Source organism: Perognathus longimembris, chromosome 8 (genome assembly GCF_023159225.1).
Source record: "Perognathus longimembris pacificus isolate PPM17 chromosome 8, ASM2315922v1, whole genome shotgun sequence".
Lineage (NCBI taxonomy): Eukaryota > Metazoa > Chordata > Mammalia > Rodentia > Heteromyidae > Perognathus > Perognathus longimembris.
Window position 1 is genome coordinate 77,090,596 of NC_063168.1, and position 19,040 is coordinate 77,109,635.

Genomic DNA, 19,040 nt, shown 5'->3' on the forward strand with positions numbered 1-19,040 from the left:
GTGCAGGGTTGTGCCCAGGACACGCAGCGCGGTGCAGGGTTGTGCCTACAGCACATGGACACACCCCACAGCAACCTGCTCTGATTCCAGGTGGACTGGCTGACACCTGAAAGTCTGGTGGAGGACGCATGGCCATAGGCAAAGAAGGCATGGCAGGTGGAGAAGATGAAAGTGAGGAAGGTGAGGGAGGAGGTCCAGAAGGGGGAGGGGTGGTAGGAAAGGAGGGAGGAGCAGGCGAACAGGAAGAGGAGGAGGAAGAGGTGGCCAATGTTCCCAGCCTGTTTCCAGAACGGAACTGCCCTGTCTCCTGTATTGTCCTCACTCTGTACACACATGAGATACACTTTAAGCGTAGCCTGTATAGAGAGTAAAATACTCTGTCTCCTGCCAAACTAAAGTCTTAATCGACTAGAACAATGCAAAGACACCCCTCCCCGCCCCCCCCCAGCATTTTAAAAATTAGCATTACTAAGTCAGGGACCCGGCTTATCCAGAATACGTGTTCAATGCCAGGAAACCATTTCAAAGGCAATAATAGCATCATGGTCACCACTACTAGGTTTTGAGAAGGTCTGGAAAGATTTTTAAAATGCACACATCAGTATCCTACTGCATGCCACAGATATTACCATAATTTGTTCTTACTGTCTCCTCAAACTCCTTGTCAGATTTGGTTACAACCATGACATAAAGATAGTCTGTGCAAGCTAGCATCCTCTTTGAAAGCACATTATTACCTCTTACACCTTATATAAAGCCTTTACGAGGATTCACTCCACTTGGGGAGGAGAAGCTTTCATTATTGAGCACCTGCTGTATGCTAGGCGTTTTGTGCCTTACTTCGTGTAACACATCCAACAACACAACACAGTATCGCCGCCCAGAGTAGAGGGGGGAATCTAGGACCCGGGGCAGCCAGGGGCAGGCAGGGAACCGACGACCAGCTACCACGCCGCCATATCTCAAAGCCACCTTAGCCGGCAAAGCCAGTGCCCTCCGCCGCCATTCCCCTGTCGTCTGCCCGGTCTGGTGTGGGCGAAGTGTGTGGTCTCCCATCTCCAGAGCAGAGCCAGGGCTGCCGAGCGAGCGAGAGCGCCATCCGTATCCGCGCTGGTGCGCTACGCAGGCTCTGCCTCTCCTAGGCCACCAGGGGGAGGCGGTGGGTCTCTGCGGTGGCCTTCGGTGCCGAGTACCTGCAGTCTATGAAGGAACAGCCAGGCCGTCTCCAGCTGGGCTGCGAAGCCCCGGGGACCCCACGGTCCCCGCAGCCCCTAAGGCGAGGCGAGGACCCGCGGGCCGCCTTCCGTGAGCTTGTCGGCCCGGCTTCCCTATCACCTCCCTTAAATGGTCCTTCCAGCAGGTGGTGCTTTGGGATTGCGCGCGTGAGGTGCGTCTCAGGCAGAGGGCACAGGCTCTGCTGTAATCAGCCACGCCCCAGCCGCACGGGTCAGATTCGGGGGCTGACGGCTGTCCTGAGGGCGCAGATCCGGGCCCCCGGGCCCCGGGCTGGATGCGCACGGGGCCTGTCCACCGTTCTGTCTCTACACCTGTCCAACAGGCCATTTCTCCCTGACCGTCAGTTCGAAAGATCATGCTTGTCTCTTCGGTTCTATTATCCTGACCCCCACAGAAACTGCTTCACAGGCCAGCAGCCAGAGAGCCCTCCAGCCAGACATGGGCTCAATCCACTCCTGAGAAACCCAGCTCTCTACGGTGTGGCTCTGGCTGGCACCATTTGGGAAGCAGCCAGAGCCACAGGCCAAGAGCCCCGAGTGCGCCTCGGCCTTGGCCTTGCTCCTGGGGTCAGCGTGGGAAGGGAGGGGGACGCCTGTGGCGTGCTCAGATGCCCAGGTCTCCCTCCTAGCCAGGGCTGCCTCTCTCTATCCTTTCTCTCTTCCCTCAGACCTCTCCCACCAACACAGTGCACTTGCGTGCTTGCCGCAAGATTGCAGGTTGTCTGAGGGCAGTGACTTGCTTGGCTCCATTGCAGGTGGGTCCCGGTACCCAAATACTGCCCAACATGGCAAGCAGAACAAAGGCAAACTTGCCTTTGCAAGTATACGTTTCAGGAAAGGAACTGGCCAATGGCGGGAAACCTACGGCGCTCCTTCTGGTATCTAGCCAGCTGGGGCCTCCCTTGTGGCCTTTGAGTCACATTGTCAATGGTGGGATCCACGAAGCCGGGCCTCGCCAGGTCGCACGCCCTCCTCATTGTGGCCCTGAGCTCTCCTGTCTCTGGAACAGTTCTGTAGTGGAGCAGCCGAGCCTCTTCTGAATCCAGGATGCCGTCACTGGCCTGGTGCTTTGCCCCCTCGTCACCCCGTTGGTGACTGTGCCCACACAGAGTTGGTGACATCTCTGGGATGCCGTCACTGGCATGGTGCTTTGCCCCCTCGTCACCCTGTTGGTGACATCTCTGGGATGCCGTCACTGGCGTGGTGCTTTGTGCCCTCGTCACCCTGTTGGTGACATCTCTGGGATGCCGTCACTGGCCTGGTGCTTTGTGCCCTCGTCACCCTGTTGGTGACATCTCTGGGATGCCGGTACTGGCGTGGTGCTTTGCCCCCTCGTCACCCTGTTGGTGACTCTGTCCACGCAGAGTTGGTGACATCTCTGGGATGCCGTCACTGGCATGGTGCTTTGCGCCCTCGTCACCCCGTTGGTGACATCTCTGGGATGCCGGTACTGGCGTGGTGCTTTGTGCCCTCGTCACCCCGTTGGTGACATCTCTGGGCAGGGCCTGTGGGCTCGCGTGGGGCTCAGCAGGGGCAGGTCCTGGGCAGCCTGGCCGCAGGTTGCCCTCGGCATGGCATCCTAACTCTGAGGCACGAGGCTGCGGGGTGCAGCACCGCTGGGTGGGCACCAGCACTTCCAGGCCAAGGACTGCTGGGCACAGGCTGCTGGGATCAAGTTTGTGCAGAGAGATGAGAGTCTCTCCTTCCTTGGCTGCCTCGACTCCCAAATGTGCGAGGGCCTTGTGCTTTGCATTAGGACCCCCACCCTCCTAAAACCCGGGTGTGATTTGAAGACCCCCTGCTGCACCCTGACCATCCAGACCGCCCACCCACCTTCCCCAGCCTTGACTCCAGAAACACCCTCCACCTGCAGCCCACCTGCGGCAGCTACCCCGGGTCCTGATTCTCTGCCCAGTACGGACCCCTCCGTCCGGCTCTGTGTGACCTCTCCCCAGCCTCTTCTCAGCTCAGGCTCTGGCCCAGGTTCGTGGCTACCATGTGGGCGGGGCCGGGGTGCTCTCCGGGGACAGTCACACCAGCGGGCCCCCCCATAGGCAGCTGCGCTCCCCAGGGCCAGCGGAGACCAGGATGAAGGGATGAGGGCCTCCTCCCCTCCTTGACTGGGTCTAGGTGGGCTTCGAGGTGGGTTGTCCTGTGTGCCCGGGGCGCTGGCAGCCAGGAGCACTGGGGGCAGCCTGGAAGGATGGAGGCCGGTTATTACAGACGCCGAGAGAGGCAGCTCAGCTGGCAGCTGGGGGCAGGGAAGGCGGGACTCCTGCCATCCCACCGCAAGGCCAGCGGGACACAATAGCAGGCGCCCTTGACTGTCTCTGCAATGAGGTCGTTTCCGCTGACGGGGGCAGCGAGGCTGTGGTTGCCCCTCTGCACAGGGAGCTTCCAGTTACTCGTCAAAGGTGGCACCATCACCCCAACCCTGCCCCTTTGGGGGGAGCGCCGGGGGAGAGCAGACCCCCGAAGCCTTTCTCGGAAGCCCCTCGGCGTGCGGGTGGCCGTCCCGCCGGGCGCGGAGGCCGAGTGCGGCCCAGGGGCGGCTCTGAGCAGCCAGAGCGGCGTCTGAGCCCTCGGCTCCCAGAGCGGCTGCCCGGGCTGTCCGCCCGGGCCAGCAGGGCCAGGCCTCTGAGAACGCCCGGAGCGGAGGTCCCTCGGGTGATGCAGAGCCTCCGGCGCCCAGCCTGGCCCGCAGCCGAAACTTGTGAGCGCACCTAGCAGAAAGATTCAGGGTGAGGTCCTGCTGTCCTGACATAAATTTCCCCGAGGGACTGTCTCATAAATAGAATTTTAGAGAAGGAGGGGACAGGCCAGGGCGTGATGGCTGAAGTAGAGGAATGCTTGCCCAGCACGTGTGAGGCTCTGGGTTCAATCTCTAGTATATAAGCAAACTCATTTAACAAACAGAAACAAAAATGGACTGAAGAGCGGGAAAGCAGAATTTGGAGAAGCTGTTTTCCACCATGGACGACAGGACTGCACGCGGTTAGTCGGGGCTGTAGGGCCAAGGTTGGGCTGGTCTTGCCCCTCCCACTCCTGCCACGGTCTCATTCCGGGGTCTCTCATGGCCTCCTGCCAAGGAAACTCGGAAGGCACAGGCTCGGGGCAGGAAACGGTCTCATCCTAGTATTGTTCCCCTGCCTCCATGTCTGTGAGACTCTTATCTCCAAGTCACTACCAAAAAGCTGAAAGTGGAGCTGTGGCTCAAGTGGTAGAGTGCTAGCCTTGAGCAACAACAACACAACAAATGAACAATGACAACAACAAAAACTCAGGGATAGTGCTTCGCTGTTGTCATTGTTCCTGTGTGTGTGTTGTAGATTTTCTCTTTTACTTAAGAATCATCTCATAAACTTTTCCTTTCTGTCCTTTTGCAATTTCCTACTTTTCTCATATCCAGAATTATTCTACACATTTAAGACTGCACCTGAGTTTCCCCTAACCTTTGTTCTTCTCTTAACTTTGCTTTAATTTGTGTAGCAGTATCTACTCTATCTTGCTTCACCCTGAGTTACAGACTTGAGCAGAATGCCAAGGAGACCGTCACTACTGAACTTACTGAATTAATTAATAGCTTCTCCGGTACCTAGGGAGCCAGAGCTTCATACAGGGCTTTGGCTTTCATTGACACCATTGCATTTAAATGAGAAACTGAAATTAAGAGATATTGTGTATTATGTATACTAACAAGTTGGTATACAGTCGTAACATCATTGCTTGTTGCTATTTGCTGAACACTTAATGATAGACTTGATACTTCTTGCATGTTATCTCGGTTAGAAAGTAAAAATCATAGGAAAGTAAGGCTTATAAGGCGACATGCTCAGCTAAGTGTGTGGGCTCAAACCTGTAACCCTATGTGCTCAGAAGGCAATAATGGGGAGGATTGCTGTTTAAGGCCAGCTGGGCAAAAAGCAAGACCTTATCCAACCTAAGCAGACAGAAGACATGGCTCAGGTGGTAGAGCTCTTACCGTAGAGTGCCTGGTGAACATGAAGCCCTGAGTTCAAACCCCGGTACCAGGAGAGCAAAGTTGAAAAACGAGAAACCCAAATCGTGAGATAGTAAATGGCGGTGCCGCGAATGGCATTTTGTCTGACTCGGGTCATCTAGTCATGAGACGTGTCCGTGGTTGGGTGAGTCACGTTGAGCATTCCTCACCAGTTAGAGCTCCAGTTCTCCTGCACAGGTCGGTGGGAAGCGTCCTTTACCCCCCCCCCCCCGACTTCCTTTTGCCTTGCTTTCTCTCCACTCTCTTCCTCACACATCTGCCTTCCTTCTGTCCTCCTTCCTCCTTTCCTTCCTCCCTTCCTTTTCTCCTACTATTCACTCCACATCAGACACTGTGCACAGATGTGCCAGGCAGACACGTAGAAGCTGCTCTTGCTCCAGAGCCCTGCACAGCCCAGACGAGAGTGGCCGCATCTGGGGTGCCGTGTACTGGACAGACGGACTGGGGGTGGGGGCGCCGGAGTGCCACGTAGTGGGGGGGGCCTGGAATGGTACTTAGTGGAGGGGAGCCGGGGTGCCATGCAGTGGAGGGTGCTGGGGTCCCACACAGTGGAGGAGTGCTGGAATGTCACATGGTAGAGGGGTGCCCGAGTGCCCCGCGGTGAAGGGGCTCTGTCACAATGCTACGAGAAGTCAACACACCGGGGGGGGGGGGGTTTCCTTTCTGTGGGTTTCCGTCGGTGTCACAGGTGGCCTCTCACCGAGTTCCTAGGAGATGTGGCGCTCTGCAGACCAACACCGTAGAGACCACAGGCCCGTGAGGCTCCCTCTGGGGGCTGCCGGGAGGCCCGGCAGCCTCAGGGGAAAGTAGAGACTCTCAGGCCCCTGTGCCCACTCAGCGGCAGGAACGCCACCCCCGGGCAGGACGGGGGTCCGGGTCGGTGGAAGAGCCAGGGCGGAAGAGCGGCCCCCAGCGGCGGGGAGTCGGTGCCGGTGCAGAGGCGTCCAGAGACGCTTGGTCTCGTAGGAGGCCAGGGTCCTGAGGCCCGCCGTCCCCGCGCTGTTCCCGGGAGCCCCAGGTGGCTCATGCTGTTCTTTGTGTTGCAGATGGAGGAATGGAGGCACCGAGAAATTAAGTGACTTTGCTGCAGTCCAGGCTGGGAAGGCCCAGGGACAGAGCCTCGAGAGCACCCGGCCCTGGGCCCGCGTCCTGCCCACGGAGTCACCCTGCCTCCGTCCTTGGGAGAGAAGGCTTTCTGCACGGTAGGCCGCCTCCCCCGGCCGCGGTGCCTGGCCGCAGACACCCCACAGCGCATGGCCCCCCTTCACAGGGGTCCAGAGTCGCCGTTCTGTCTGCCCTTCTTTCAGCCACTGGCTGTGCTTGCTTCCTGCTCATTCCGGTCTGTCTTCCACTTCTTCTTGGAGGGCAAGGGCAGGCCTGTAAATACGAGAGGGACGGGGGCGTCTGGGGCTCTTCCTTTGCTCTGTCCTGGGGGCCACGCTCTCTGCAAGGCCAGTGCACTGCTGGGCCTGTGCACATGGTGTCCTGACTCTCAGGGAGGGGCCACCACAGGCCCCCCGGGTGCAATGGCTTCCAGTAAGGAGGGGCAGGGCCCAATTGCCCTGCAGGGTTGCCTTGGGGCCGGATCCCCTAGGAGACCAGGGGCGGGGCTCAGGCCCCGTGCGGGGAGCTTTCCACATCTGTCACCAGCACTAACTAACACCATCAGTCCTGCCACAACCACCTTCCAGAATGTTCTCCCTTCTTACCTTATGTCACGCGGGGCCTTTTAGGCCGCAGCCTGTCATGCAGAGAGCTCTTCAGTGTGCTTTTGAGGAGCTCCTGCCTTCCTTGCAGAGAGGGGTATCCTCAGCGAGAGGGGTGACCTGTCGCCAGAAGGACAAAAGCCACAGCTGGGCAGAGCTAGGAAGGATCCTCCTGTGGGCTGGGGGGGGGGCTGGGGTGCACCCCACATCCGGGGGCCCCACAGGGCTCTGCTGTGGCTCTCTGCCCACGCTCAAGCCCTGCGTTTCCTCCCTCACTGGCCGTCCCTCCTGACGCCATGTCTGTAAGAGGCACCAGGGGGGAGAAGCATGGCTCTTACTTCATCGTCCCGTGGCTGTGAGGCAGAGACACAAATGGCCAAGTCAGCGGGGAGTCGGGGAGGGAGCCCTGCTCGGGTTCCGGCGCCCGCCCGCCGGTTCACCCCCACGCTGCCCGTTCCGAGGGCGGGCTCTCACCTCTCCAGTGCTCGGTAGCCTGCTGTCTCTCGTCTCCCCGGGCAGCAGTGCAGCACAGACACAGGTGTCCTCTCACCGGAAGACGCTGGCCCCCTTGCTTTTCTGTTCTGTGTTTTTAGCATTTTCCTTCCTCTAAGGACTAAGGGAAACAACTTTGGAGGGAACAGAGAAAGACAGAAAGAAAATTTTACTTAAGAAAATTATAAACCGAAGCCACTGAGACGACTTCAGATACTTATGTAATAGAAAGTTCTAGCTATATTTGTCAGAACACATTTGAATTTTGAAGTTTATTTTTTTTACACAATGTCACCAGAATTCAAATTAGGCAGAAGTGGAAGTGGGAAACGCTGCTCACAGGCAGGCAGCCCTGCCAGGCCTCGAGATCGGCTCCCGGTGACACAGACACGCCAGAGTACGGCGCTCTGGAAATGTATTCAACCGGTGCGATGGTGGATTTTTAGGAGAAAAACAGCCAAAGGATTTGAATAAGCACCTCCAGAAGAAGACATGGAAAGGCCGCCCATTCGTGGCCAGGACAGCTGAGAAAAACAACAGTGAGAAAAATGTCTCGCCAGAAAAGAGAAAGACTCACGGCTACCTGTGGGTGACAGGCCAGGCCCAGGGACGAAGGGGACGCCAAGAAGCACAGCCCTAACAAGTGTGTGGACTCTGCATGTCTGTCTTATGAAACTATAGATAGGGACCTGCGCGCTGTCTGCTGCAGCTGACTTCCCCAGAGGAGCGACACAATCCAACGAGGCCGCGGCCCCGGCGTCCCTGATAACAGGAACAGGGCGGCCTGGACAAAGGCCTCCAGGAGTGGTGGTCTGGGGACAGAGAGAGGGGCAGATCCTTGGTCACCAGAAGCTGGGCACAGACCGTGAGACCTTGAGGGCAAGGTGCCCTTGACTCCACACAGACGTATTCTCCCATGTGTGGAACGGATGGTAAGGGGTCGGTAGACAGGAGGGCACGCTCTACAGCATCCGCAAAGGCCGTGTTCTCACAAAGACTTTCTTTAAAAATGTAAGCCAACATGTGAAGCTCCCTGAACCCGTCCTGAGTAGTGTGTAAAACAATTAGCCTCTAAATCACATGCAAACATCTTCAAGTATGTCAAGCTTTCTTTGCCCTTTATTTTCTTTTTGAAAAGTGCTACTCTGGAATCACCTTCATTTTGGCATGAGGGGGGGTGAGTTCATGGTGCTTCCCATGGTGGTCGCCCACGCCCGGGTCATGGAGCCCGGTGGCCACTTCATGTGGCAGTCGCCCACGCCCGGGTCATGGAGCCCAGTGGCCACTTCACGTGGCGGTCGCCCACGCCCGGGTCATGGAGCCCGGTGGCCACTTCACGTGGCGGTCGCCCACGCCCATGTCATGGAGCCCGGTGGCCACTTCACGTGGTGGTCGCCCACGCCCAGGTCATGGAGCCCGGTGGCCACTTAATGTGGTTGTCACCCACACCCATGTCATGGAACCTGGTGGCCACTTCATGTGGCAGTCGCCCACACCCGTGTCATGGAGCCTGATGGCACTTCATGTGGCAGTCACCCACGCTTGTGACATGGAGCCTGGTGGCCACTTCACGTGGCGGTCGCCCACACCCGTGTCATGGAGCCTGATGCCACTTCATGTGGCGGTCACCCACGCTTGTGACATGGAGCCTGGTGGCCACTTCACGTGGCGGTCGCCCAGGCTTGTGACATGGAGCCTGATGCCACTTCACGTGGCGGTCACCCACACCTGTGACATGGAGCCTGATGCCACTTCACGTGGCAGCTGCCCACACCCGTGTCATGGAGCCTGGTGGCCACCTCTATCGTCCTCATTTCTTTTCTCCTTCCCTGGGCCAGTGGACTGGCCCTGCTGGCAGGCTCGGGGCTCCGCCTCTTTCCTTGGAAGGTAGTTTGGCCCCTTAGGTCCCAGCCTCTGAGCATATAGCGGGCGGGGGCAAAGGAAAGATGGGAGCAGAGACGCCGAGGGGCTTTCTGTGTCCTTTCTTCTTACTTCCATCCCCTGAGGCTGAAATTGTGGACATGAACAATTAAGAATCGCGGTGGGGGAGCTTGACGCCCAGGTTTTCTGCCACTGCCGGGTCATTGAACCTTGCTTTATCTTATTCTCAATATCAGATACAAACTCTAAATCCCAAATATCTATGTACTTGCCCAACATACATTCCTTAAACAGCAGCAAGTTTTGTCACCTTTTGGGAAGCAACCTTAGATAGCCATAGAGCCTTGTTTAAATACTTCCTGCAAGGATTAGGACATACAGGTTCTGATTCCTGCTGACCTACACACATGGAATCTATGTTTCAAAATTGCTACAGTCAGCATGGACACATGGGCCTCTTTTTGCCATTCCAAGTTGTATGGCTGCCGGTCTCAGTCACCTAGGGGACAGCAAGCTGCAGCAGCTCACGGGAAACACCTGTGCACAGTCGAATCCACGCACATCTCCTGCCGGGACTTCCAACTTTCCCTCATCAGATCTCTCCACAGACCTCTGCTTCATCACCAACTTGACGGCATGGACTTAGGCTCGGCCCTTTCTCCCACCCACCCTATGGAGGTGGTAATCAGCAGCAAAACGGCCACGGTTGAATAGCCGGAGCTGAACTACAGGCTCAGCTGACTGGGAGTTTGGGCAATTGCTCTAAGAACTGGCAGGGGTCGGTGGCAGGTGCTCAGGTGCAGGCTGGGCCGTCCACCTCCCGCCAGTGGTCCAGGCTCATCCTGGTCCCATGCGAAGCCCACGGAGGAAGAACAGATCCCTGCGAGGATTCTGGCGAGACGGCGGGACCCTACCGCCCTAGGACTCGGAGCCCGGCTCCCGCCGCCCCGCTGTCATCGGCATCAGGCAAATGTCAGAAAACAGCCCGCAAGGGCTCAGAGGGATTTCAACCACTGTGAGATTCCAATGCATTTAAAGTATTACATTTTCTTCACGGAGGCCAACTGGAAGAAAGCATATGTCTTAAGGGAATGAAGAACAAGGTAATAAAAATAAACCCCGACTCCGACCATAAAGTTTACACATTATACAATGATCCACTTGCTCTCTCTTCAATAAGCCATGCCTGATCAAATAACTTCCTTAAATTCAAGACTTTAAGTATAAAACCAGGATAGCCAAGTGAAAACTAAGCATAAGAAGAAAAGACCAATGTTCCAGTGGCATCTTGAAGATGGTTTTATGAGTGTGAGTGATGGCAAGGGTCTCAGGTGGTGACGAGCGGGGTCACTGCGCCCCGAGAGCGCGCGCCAGGACAGGCCGTGGAGCCACAGCCAGCGTGGTGAGTCCCGAGGGTCACTGCGCCCCGAGAGCGCGCGCCAGGACAGGCCGTGGAGCCACAGCCAGCACGGTGCAGCTCAGCTGCGGAAGCTCAGTCCTCGCGCCTCAGGCCTGAGCGCGTTCTCCCCGCACCAGGGGGGCGTCCGCCCCGTACCGGGGCGACGGCTCGAGAGCGTCCACGCTCCTGTGGGCCTGCACCTCGCCCATCTCATCGACCGCTTCCACAGCCCCATGGCTGGTGGGGAGCCCAGGCCCAGCCCAGCCTTCTCTCCAGGAAGACAAGTGGAGATGGGGGGTCCTCAAGAAATGAGATGAGGGGCAGGGAGCTGAGGGGGGCAGTGAGCTGGGGGGGCAGTGAGCGGAGGGGGCAGTGAGCTGGGGGGCAGTGAGCGGAGGGGGCAGTGAGCTGTGGGGGCAGTGACCTGGGGGGGCCGGTGAGCTGGGGGGCAGTGAGCTGGGGGGCAGTGAGCGGAGGGGGCAGTGAGCTGGGGGGGCAGTGAGCTGGGGGGCAGTGAGCGGAGGGGGGCAGTGAGCTGGGGGGGCAGTGAGCGGAGGGGGGCAGTGAGCTGGGGGGCAGTGACCTGGGGGGCCGTGAGCTGGGGGGGCAGTGAGCTGGGGGGCAGTGAGCTGAGGGGGCAGTGAGCTGAGGAGGGCAGTGAGCTGAGGGGGGCAGTGAGCTGAGGAGGGCAGTGAGCTGAGGAGGGCAGTGAGCTGAGGGGGGCAGTGAGCTGAGGAGGGCAGTGAGCTGGGGGGGCAGTGAGCTGAGGGGGGCAGTGAGCTGAGGAGGGCAGTGAGCTGAGGGGGGCAGTGAGCTGGGGAGCAGTGAACTGAGGGGGGCAGTGAGCTGGGGGCAGTGAGCTGGGGGGGGCAGGGAGCTGAGGGGGGCAGGGAGCTGAGGAGAGCAGTTAGCTGAGGGGGGCAGTGAGCTGGGGGGCAGTGGGGGGGGCCAGCGGGGTGGCCGTGCACAGCAGTGCCGCCGGCCCGTGACCTCACCCCGATGTGAGGCGTTGGGCCGTGAAGGCCGTGCTGGCGTCTGGCCCTGCGCGTCGCCCCTCTGTGCTGGGTGTGAGACTCGCGTGCCCTCGCTGAAACGCGCATCTAATGTGAAATGCAAACCAACCGTGAATTCCTTCGCTTGCCTTGCCTTGCTGATGGAGGAAGGGGGTTTCGTTCAGGGTCTACTCTGCGTGGGATCCATGCTGGACAGTTTTGTGCGTTATGACGTGCAATCCATGCTGGGGGGGAGCGACTGCAGAGCAAGACTCGAGGGAGCCGCTGCCGTCCAGAGGGGCTCCGCGCCGGCCAGCTGGTGGGGTCTGAGGGCGCAGAGTCCGTGAGGGCCCCCTGGACCGCAAGCCCGCGCGGTCACCTCCGCGCTGCCGAGCTCCAGCGCAACTGACTCCCATATAATAGATACGCACCGAGAGGATCAAATATCCAACCGCACGAGGAGTAAACGGAGCCACGGTGGCGCTGGCGGGGCCAAGCTCAGCCAGGGGAGCCGGGTCCGTGCCCCCCTCCTCGGCAAGGCCTGCGCAGACAGACCTGGGCGCCAGATCAGCTCAGCCACGGCCTGCCAGCCCGCCGAGTGGGCCTGCTCGTCCCTCCTGAAGGCTGACCGGGACGTTGTCTCGCGCGGATCCCCTAGCGGGCACTCCGCCTCACCTCCTGAGCTCCCGCCCCAGGCGCCGGCTCCCCAGCGCGCACCATGTGCCACCAAGGCCAAGTCCCCACACATCTAGTCTGCGCACCCCGCTCTAGTCTGAAATAGCCAGTGAGCCCTTAGAGCCCAGCTTGCTGTCAGCACCTCCAGCGGTTCCTTGTGCCCCGTGCCAGCCTCGGCCGTACTTCGCCGGCGGGGTGCCTCGACTTCCCTCAGCCTCCTCGGGTTTGAGATCATCCCAACGCGGGACCGCGCCTCCAGCCCGGGGACAGCCACCAGGACCTCAGCAAGTCCACGATTGCCGCTGGGTGCTCAGTAGCATTTTTCCTGCCACCGCGGGCTTCCGAAGTCTCGGCATACATCTGCCCCGTGTCGCCCGGGTCCTCTGCTGCTTGGATCGGCGATTTCGGGGCGTGTCACTCGGGCACACGCGGTGGGGCTGCGTGTAGAGGGTGAGTGACCGGCGCTCGCACGCAGGTCACAGGAAAGGGCGGGGCATCCACGGAGGCCCGGAAGCCACGCCGCCACGCAGGTTTCCCTCCTCCCACCCTCAGCTCTCTGCCCAGCGCCGCTTCCTACACCTTGGGTAACAGCGCTACTGACCGGGGTCTGGGTTTGATGAGGCAACTTTCCCGCACGTCTACCTAAGCGACCCCACACTTGCCCCACACTTGCCTGTATCCGTCTTCCTTCCCAAACGCTTTACTCGGGTCAACTCTTCCACTCTGGAAGGGCGACCGCCTCTGTCCAGCAGGACCCTCGGTGACCCCCTGGGTCGCCACAGCCTTCCCGGGTCCCCTCAACGCTGTGCGTGCCCTGGGGACCCTGTCCTTCCCGCTCCTCCCAGCCTTCTCTCTTTCCCAGGTGCCGACTGGCTCCTTCTAACTCCTCGGCCTGCACCTTGGCGGCGGCGGTGGTCATGGGGCTTGAACTCGGGCCTGGGAGCGGTCTGAGCTCTTTCGCTCGAGGCGAGCACCCTTCCGCTTGGGGCCACAGCCCCACGTGGCGTTTTCGGGCGGCTAACTTGGGATGAGTCTCGGGGACTTCCCTGCCTGGGCTGGCTTTGAACCACGATCCTCAGGCCTCAGCTGTGTGAAACAAACGAATCTGGACGCCCGTGGTCCCACTCACTCACCACCCCATCAGTGCGGCCCGCGCGTCTTCGCGTGAGGCGGAGCCAGTCTTTCCTCCTTCCACGCGAAGCCCGGGGCTCTGGTGGTGCAGCACAGCTCTCCGGGATATTCCCCGGGAAGCCAGTGGCCGCGGGCTCCTACTGGCCCGAAATCCTTCTCGCCTCCAACGGTGAATACTACCGTATCTTCAGGGTAACCTATAAACTTGCGTGATGTCTGACTTCACCACGCTAAAGGAGCTCGCGCGTCTTTCTCCCGAGCGCGCACTGACGGCGCAGGGTGGGTGGATGGGTAGTGAATGCTTGGCTGGGATGCACACCGAAACAGGCTGCTCCGTGACTCGGTGGTCCTCCCTTCCCACCCCCCACCTCCCCCGCGGGGCCCTGGCTGAGAGGCAGTGCCCATGCTCACGGTGTATACAGATAGCAAGCCCACCGCTGCCTGCGTCCAGTAGACTGTGTGTGTGTGTGTGTGTGTGTGTGTGTGTGTGTGTGTGTGTGTGAGACCACAGTCCTGGTGGTCCATTCAAATTTCATAAACCCTGTAGACAGTGGCCTCCATGCCCCTGTGGTGGAGCAGCCACGACGGCCTGTGTGCAGCCCAGACGTGCAGGCCGGCTATGCTGTGGGGGGGACAGGAAGCCACGGGGGGCGCTGAGGCATCGTTTACCACGTGGTCGGGTGGAGCTGCCACCTCACCGACGGTGCTTGTCGGCCCTCCGCGGAGAGACAGAGTGAATGTTCAGATGTATCTGCAAGATACTCGAACATGGGGGGCATGCACTGGCACAGCGGTGAGCATCGCCCTGGCGCGGGCCGGCCCGTGTGGCCGTGTGACACACGTCCTGACACGCAGCTGTGAGGCGGCGCCCACCCTCCAGAAAGCCTCTGCTCACAGGACTGAATGTTCATTTCCCGCGTGTAAAAAGTGGCCCTTCCGGGGAGTGTGCGGAGAGCTGTGGCCTCCCCGGGGCCTGGAGCGCCCGCCACTGCAGGCCGGGCGCAGGTGCCTGGACAGCAGCCTCACACTCGAGAGGACCGGGGACTGCGCCCTCCCAGGAGTCCATCGCCCGGGGAGAAGTGGCCCGCTAGCCCTGCCCCCTCCCCCGGCGGGCCCGGTCGCGCATACTTAGCCTTCCACTTGCGAGGAGACGCGCTTTTGTCTGCTTATAAACTCAACAGCTCTCTGTACAACTCAGAATCGCCCAGATAGGGCCTAATGAAATCCTTGAAGAGAGAGTAATCAGATTGCCCTTCAGGACTCATCAGAACCCCCGCTGGAGTGGGCACCAGCCTTCTGATTGAGTGTTCCCTGGGAGGGCCGGGGCCCGCTTATTATTTTTAACTCATGCTCTGAGGGTGCCTGGCCCTCACCCTCCCCTGCCCCGGTGAAGGCCTCCTTCACGGGGCCGAGCCGAGCGGGGCCCAGGGGCCCGTCGGGAGACGGCGGGGACCGCCGGCCACCGCCCACGTGGCCGTCCACGCTGGCGGGACAAGGACACTGACCACCTGCTCCTCTATCCCCAGATGGACCTGGACGCCGAGGAGAAGCGCCACCGCACACGGTCCAAGGGGGTGCGAGGTACGTCGGTCGCGGGTCCCCCCGTCCCGAGGCCGCAGGGGTCACGTCCCCTGACACCGCCCCTCCCCACCACACCGCCCCGGGGGTGATCTTCTGTGGCGGCGCGTGCTCGCGACCGAGGATCGATTTTTCACCTATTCTCTATCTCTTCGCAGTTCCTGTGGAGCCGGCCATACAAGAGCTGTTCAGGTTAGTGCCTGGGGGTCAAGCGTGTCCCCACTAGCCGCTGAGCGAAGCCGCGCCTCTTCACGGGCATCCTGTACTCCCAGCTCATCCTCACCGGGCCTGCGCACACCCCGCTGCACTGCCGCAATGAACCCCCGAGGCCTGCTGACCCAAAGCATGCCGCGCCACGCACGCACGCGCGCACACGAACGCCTGCACACTGACAGAACGCACGCGCACGTGTGCATGCGTGCACACACATCCATACGGATGCACGTGCATGAGTGTGTGCACACGCGTGGCGGTCTCCTCTGTGTCTGGGCGGAGGCCGAGGAGGCCATCTTCCCTGCAGAGCTGTCCCCTCCTGTGTAACCAGCTCTTTCCTGTTGCAGCTGCCCTACTCCTGGCTGTGATGGCAGCGGTCACGTCAGTGGCAAATATGCACGACACAGAAGGTAATGCCTGCATTTCTCACATGTGCCATCTAAGGTAACTCGCTTAGAGACCCCATCGAGATGGTGAGGGCGTGCGCGTACGTGTCCTGGGGGAACGGTGCATGCTACACCTTCTTCTTTCCTATCATGCCTCTAAGCTCTTCAAAAGAACTTGATCCCCCATACAAGTCCTCAGCGCATATGCCATTCCAATCATGTGCAAGGATGCACAGATGACACAAGCTAAGACTCACCTCCCCACGGTCGGAGAGCACAGGGCTCAGTGCTCAGACACTGCCGGGCTGCCCCTGCTCCACAGAAAGGCCTCCTCCTCCTCCTCCTCCTCCTCCTCCTCCTCCTCCTCCTCCTCCTCCTCCTCCTCCACCTCCTCCTCCTCCTCCTCCTCCTCCTCCTCCTCCTCTTCTTCTATCTTCTTCTATCTTCTCTATCTTCTTCTATCTTCTTCTATCTTCTCCTCCTCCTCCTCCTCCTCCTCCTCTTCCTCCTCCTCCTCCACCTCCTCCTCCTCCTCCTCACCTCTTCCTCTTCCTCCTCCTCCTCCTCCACCTCTATCTCCTCTTCTTCTTCTATCTTCTCCTCCTCCTCCTCCTCTTCCTCCTCCTCCTCCACCTCCTCCTCCTCTTCCTCTTCCTCCACCTCCTCCTCCTCTTCCTCCTCCTCCATCCCCTCCTCATTCACCTCCTCCTCCTCCTCCTCCTCCATCTCCTCCTCCTCCTCTTTTCCTCCTCCTCCTCCTTCTCTTCCTCCTCCTCCTCTTCCTTCTCTTCCTCCTCCTCCTCCTCCTCCATCTCTTCCTCCTCTTCCTCCTCCTCCACCACCTCCTCCTCTTCCTCCTCCTCCATCCCCTCCTCCTCCTCCTCATTCACCTCCTCCTCCTCCTCCATCTCCTCCTCCTCCTCCTCTTCCTCCTCCTCCACCTCCTCCTCCTCTTCTTCCTCCTCCTCCATCTCCTCCTCCTCCTCCTCCCCTCCTCCTCCTCCTCCTCCTCCCCTCCTCCCCTCCTCCTCCTCCTCCTCCTCCTCCTCCTCCTCCTCCTCCTCCTCCTCCTCCTCCCACCTTGGCTCAGCCTGGAGATGCAAGATGGTGGCTCTTAGACATAAAGCGTGATTCTCAAAGAGCCTGAGTCCATCCTGAGGGAGCTCCTCCTGGGAAGAGAGCTCGGCATGCTGGGAGCCGCAGGCTGGGGTGCCCTGGGGTCAGAGTCAGGAGAGATCACACCCCACACCTGTGGGGTGACCGGCTCTCAGACACCACGTGGCAGGCGTGCAGCTGAGTCGGCACCCACCGCGTTTCCAGGCTCCAGGCACCTCTAGCTCGTTGACACGCCTCAGGTGGCCAGGGCTCAGGCCTTCCGTCCGAACCGGTGGACCCCGTCACCTCGACTCTGAAACGGGGTGTTGCGTCGGCTCAGGGTACCCTCTCCTCACCGTCTCATACTTCATTTCCTTTTCAGTGGAACATTAATTTTGGAGTGAAATCCTTTAGTAAAATAGAAAGTCACAAATGACTGCCACAGTCCTCACGCTAGCCTTGCAGGGAGCGGGGTCATTCTAATGAGCGCCATCTTGAAACGGTTGTCTGATTCTTTCTGTGGCACAGGGCAGGCCTCTTCCCAGGGAATTTTGCAACGTAAATTATTTAATTTATCATGTCATTATTCTTACTGGAAGAAATAGTAAATTACTGGGTCATATAACTGGCATGAGTACTTAAATGTTCTATTGTCTTATGAAGGAGTACATATATAAACTCTTAATCTAGAGGTTTTAAAAAGCTGAATGGTGTGTTAGAAAACAAGTCAGCAAACTGTGTGCAAAATCTACCTTTTTCTATCGTCATCTCTTGATTAGCCGGTAGTTAGTGTTCATCAGACTGTTAGGAAAAGAAATGATTAAATTTGGCTAAAACAGTTGTAATTGGGTATGAGCTGCATGGAATTTGCAGGCCACCGTTTTGCACAGAAACCATCCCATCTCCAAAGAATGATTTCAAACGCCACGTTGCTTTCACTGTCCTGACGTGGTGTCGTGGTGCCTGCCCGTGGGTGTGGGTGACGATTCCGTACAAGTTCAGAGCGCGGGTTAGGCGTCACAGAACGTTAGCACGCTGCCGGTCAAGGGCTGGAGAGAAGGAAATCCACCCCCCTCCCCCGTCACAGAGGACCGCAGAGCCGTCTGGCACAGGACAGTACAGACCCGCGGGCTTCTCCTGGGTGTCGTGGGCTGCCCCGCAGCTGCCTGCCTGCACCGAGCGCTTCCTGTGGCCTGTGAAGAAGGACGGTGTAATGCCCGTGGCCTAGGGACGACGCGGGCCTCCCCCTCCCTGCTCCGCGAGGCGGCTGTGCCGGGAGGTCTAGTGCTCTGCCGGAAGCCGGCGTCCGAGGGAGGCTGGAGGAGGGGGCCCACCTGCCACGGAACCACGGCACCTCGAGGGGCATGCGTGCGGGGCACGCGCGTGGTCGCTCCCAGGAGCAGGCGGGGAGAGGCCTGGGAGGACCCAGAGACCAAGAAGGAAGAGTTGCTCGCTTTCTAACCCAGGGATGGCCCCATTTTCACCGCGACTCAGATGTCATTGTTCGGGCTCCGAACGTTGTAACGGAAGTTCATAGCCCATCGGGGTACGGTAGGGTAGCACCGAGAATGAGCAGGGTGGCCCCTCTGGGGACCTAAGACAGTCGTGCCCTGGGGGGGCTGCGTGTGCGGCCGCCGGGGTCCTGGGGCGGCCCCCAGTCACCGCGTCAGCGTGTTGGGGTCTGCTTGGGGTGCCGGGTGAGGTCTCTGAGTCGGTGCTTGTCAGTGCGGCCTCGTCACCCGTGACGACTGAAGAAGGGTCCTTCGCGTCTCACGCCGCCGGAACACCCCCCTCGCAGTGTCGACGGGGTCCCGTCCCACCGGCTTGCGCGTCCCGCTGCGTCCCGCTGGGGCCGTGTCACTCGTGCTTGCGGTGGGCTTCTGGTGTTAGAAGGTCTGCTGGCTACACCCGGTGCCTCCCCCGACGGCCGTCCCCCCCACTGCGCCCCTCCGGACTCCGCGGGCAGCCCTCGCGCTGAGGCGTCAGGGGGCGGGATCCCCGACGTGGCTCAGGACCCCGGGCCTGCCGCGAGGGGGCTGCAAGCGGGGGAAGCCCGGCTCGGTGCTGGAGGGAGGGCCTGTCCGTCCGTCCGTCTGTCTGTGGAGGGTGCCATTCGCACAGCCAGGACTGCAGCTCCGTGCTCCCTCCACGGAGTTACTTCAACAGGAACATAACACAAGATAATTCAAAGCAGCTGAGTAAGAATAGCAGCGTCGGGGAGGAAATAATGAACTCT

At 59.7% G+C, this 19,040-nt stretch overlaps 1 protein-coding gene across 7 annotated transcripts in view; it reads left to right on the forward strand.

Moving 5' to 3' along the window:
* The first annotated feature begins 15,058 nt into the window (after nt 1-15,058).
* The window catches only part of Myt1l (myelin transcription factor 1 like), a 136,411-nt gene continuing 132,429 nt past the window's right edge, over nt 15,059-19,040 (forward strand). For all 7 annotated transcript variants that reach the window (XM_048352183.1, XM_048352184.1, XM_048352182.1 and 4 more), the window contains exons 1-3: nt 15,059-15,113; nt 15,269-15,302; nt 15,671-15,733. In XM_048352183.1, coding sequence (XP_048208140.1) covers nt 15,059-15,113; nt 15,269-15,302; nt 15,671-15,733 — 152 coding nt within the window. The remainder of the gene's footprint in view (nt 15,114-15,268; nt 15,303-15,670; nt 15,734-19,040) is intronic.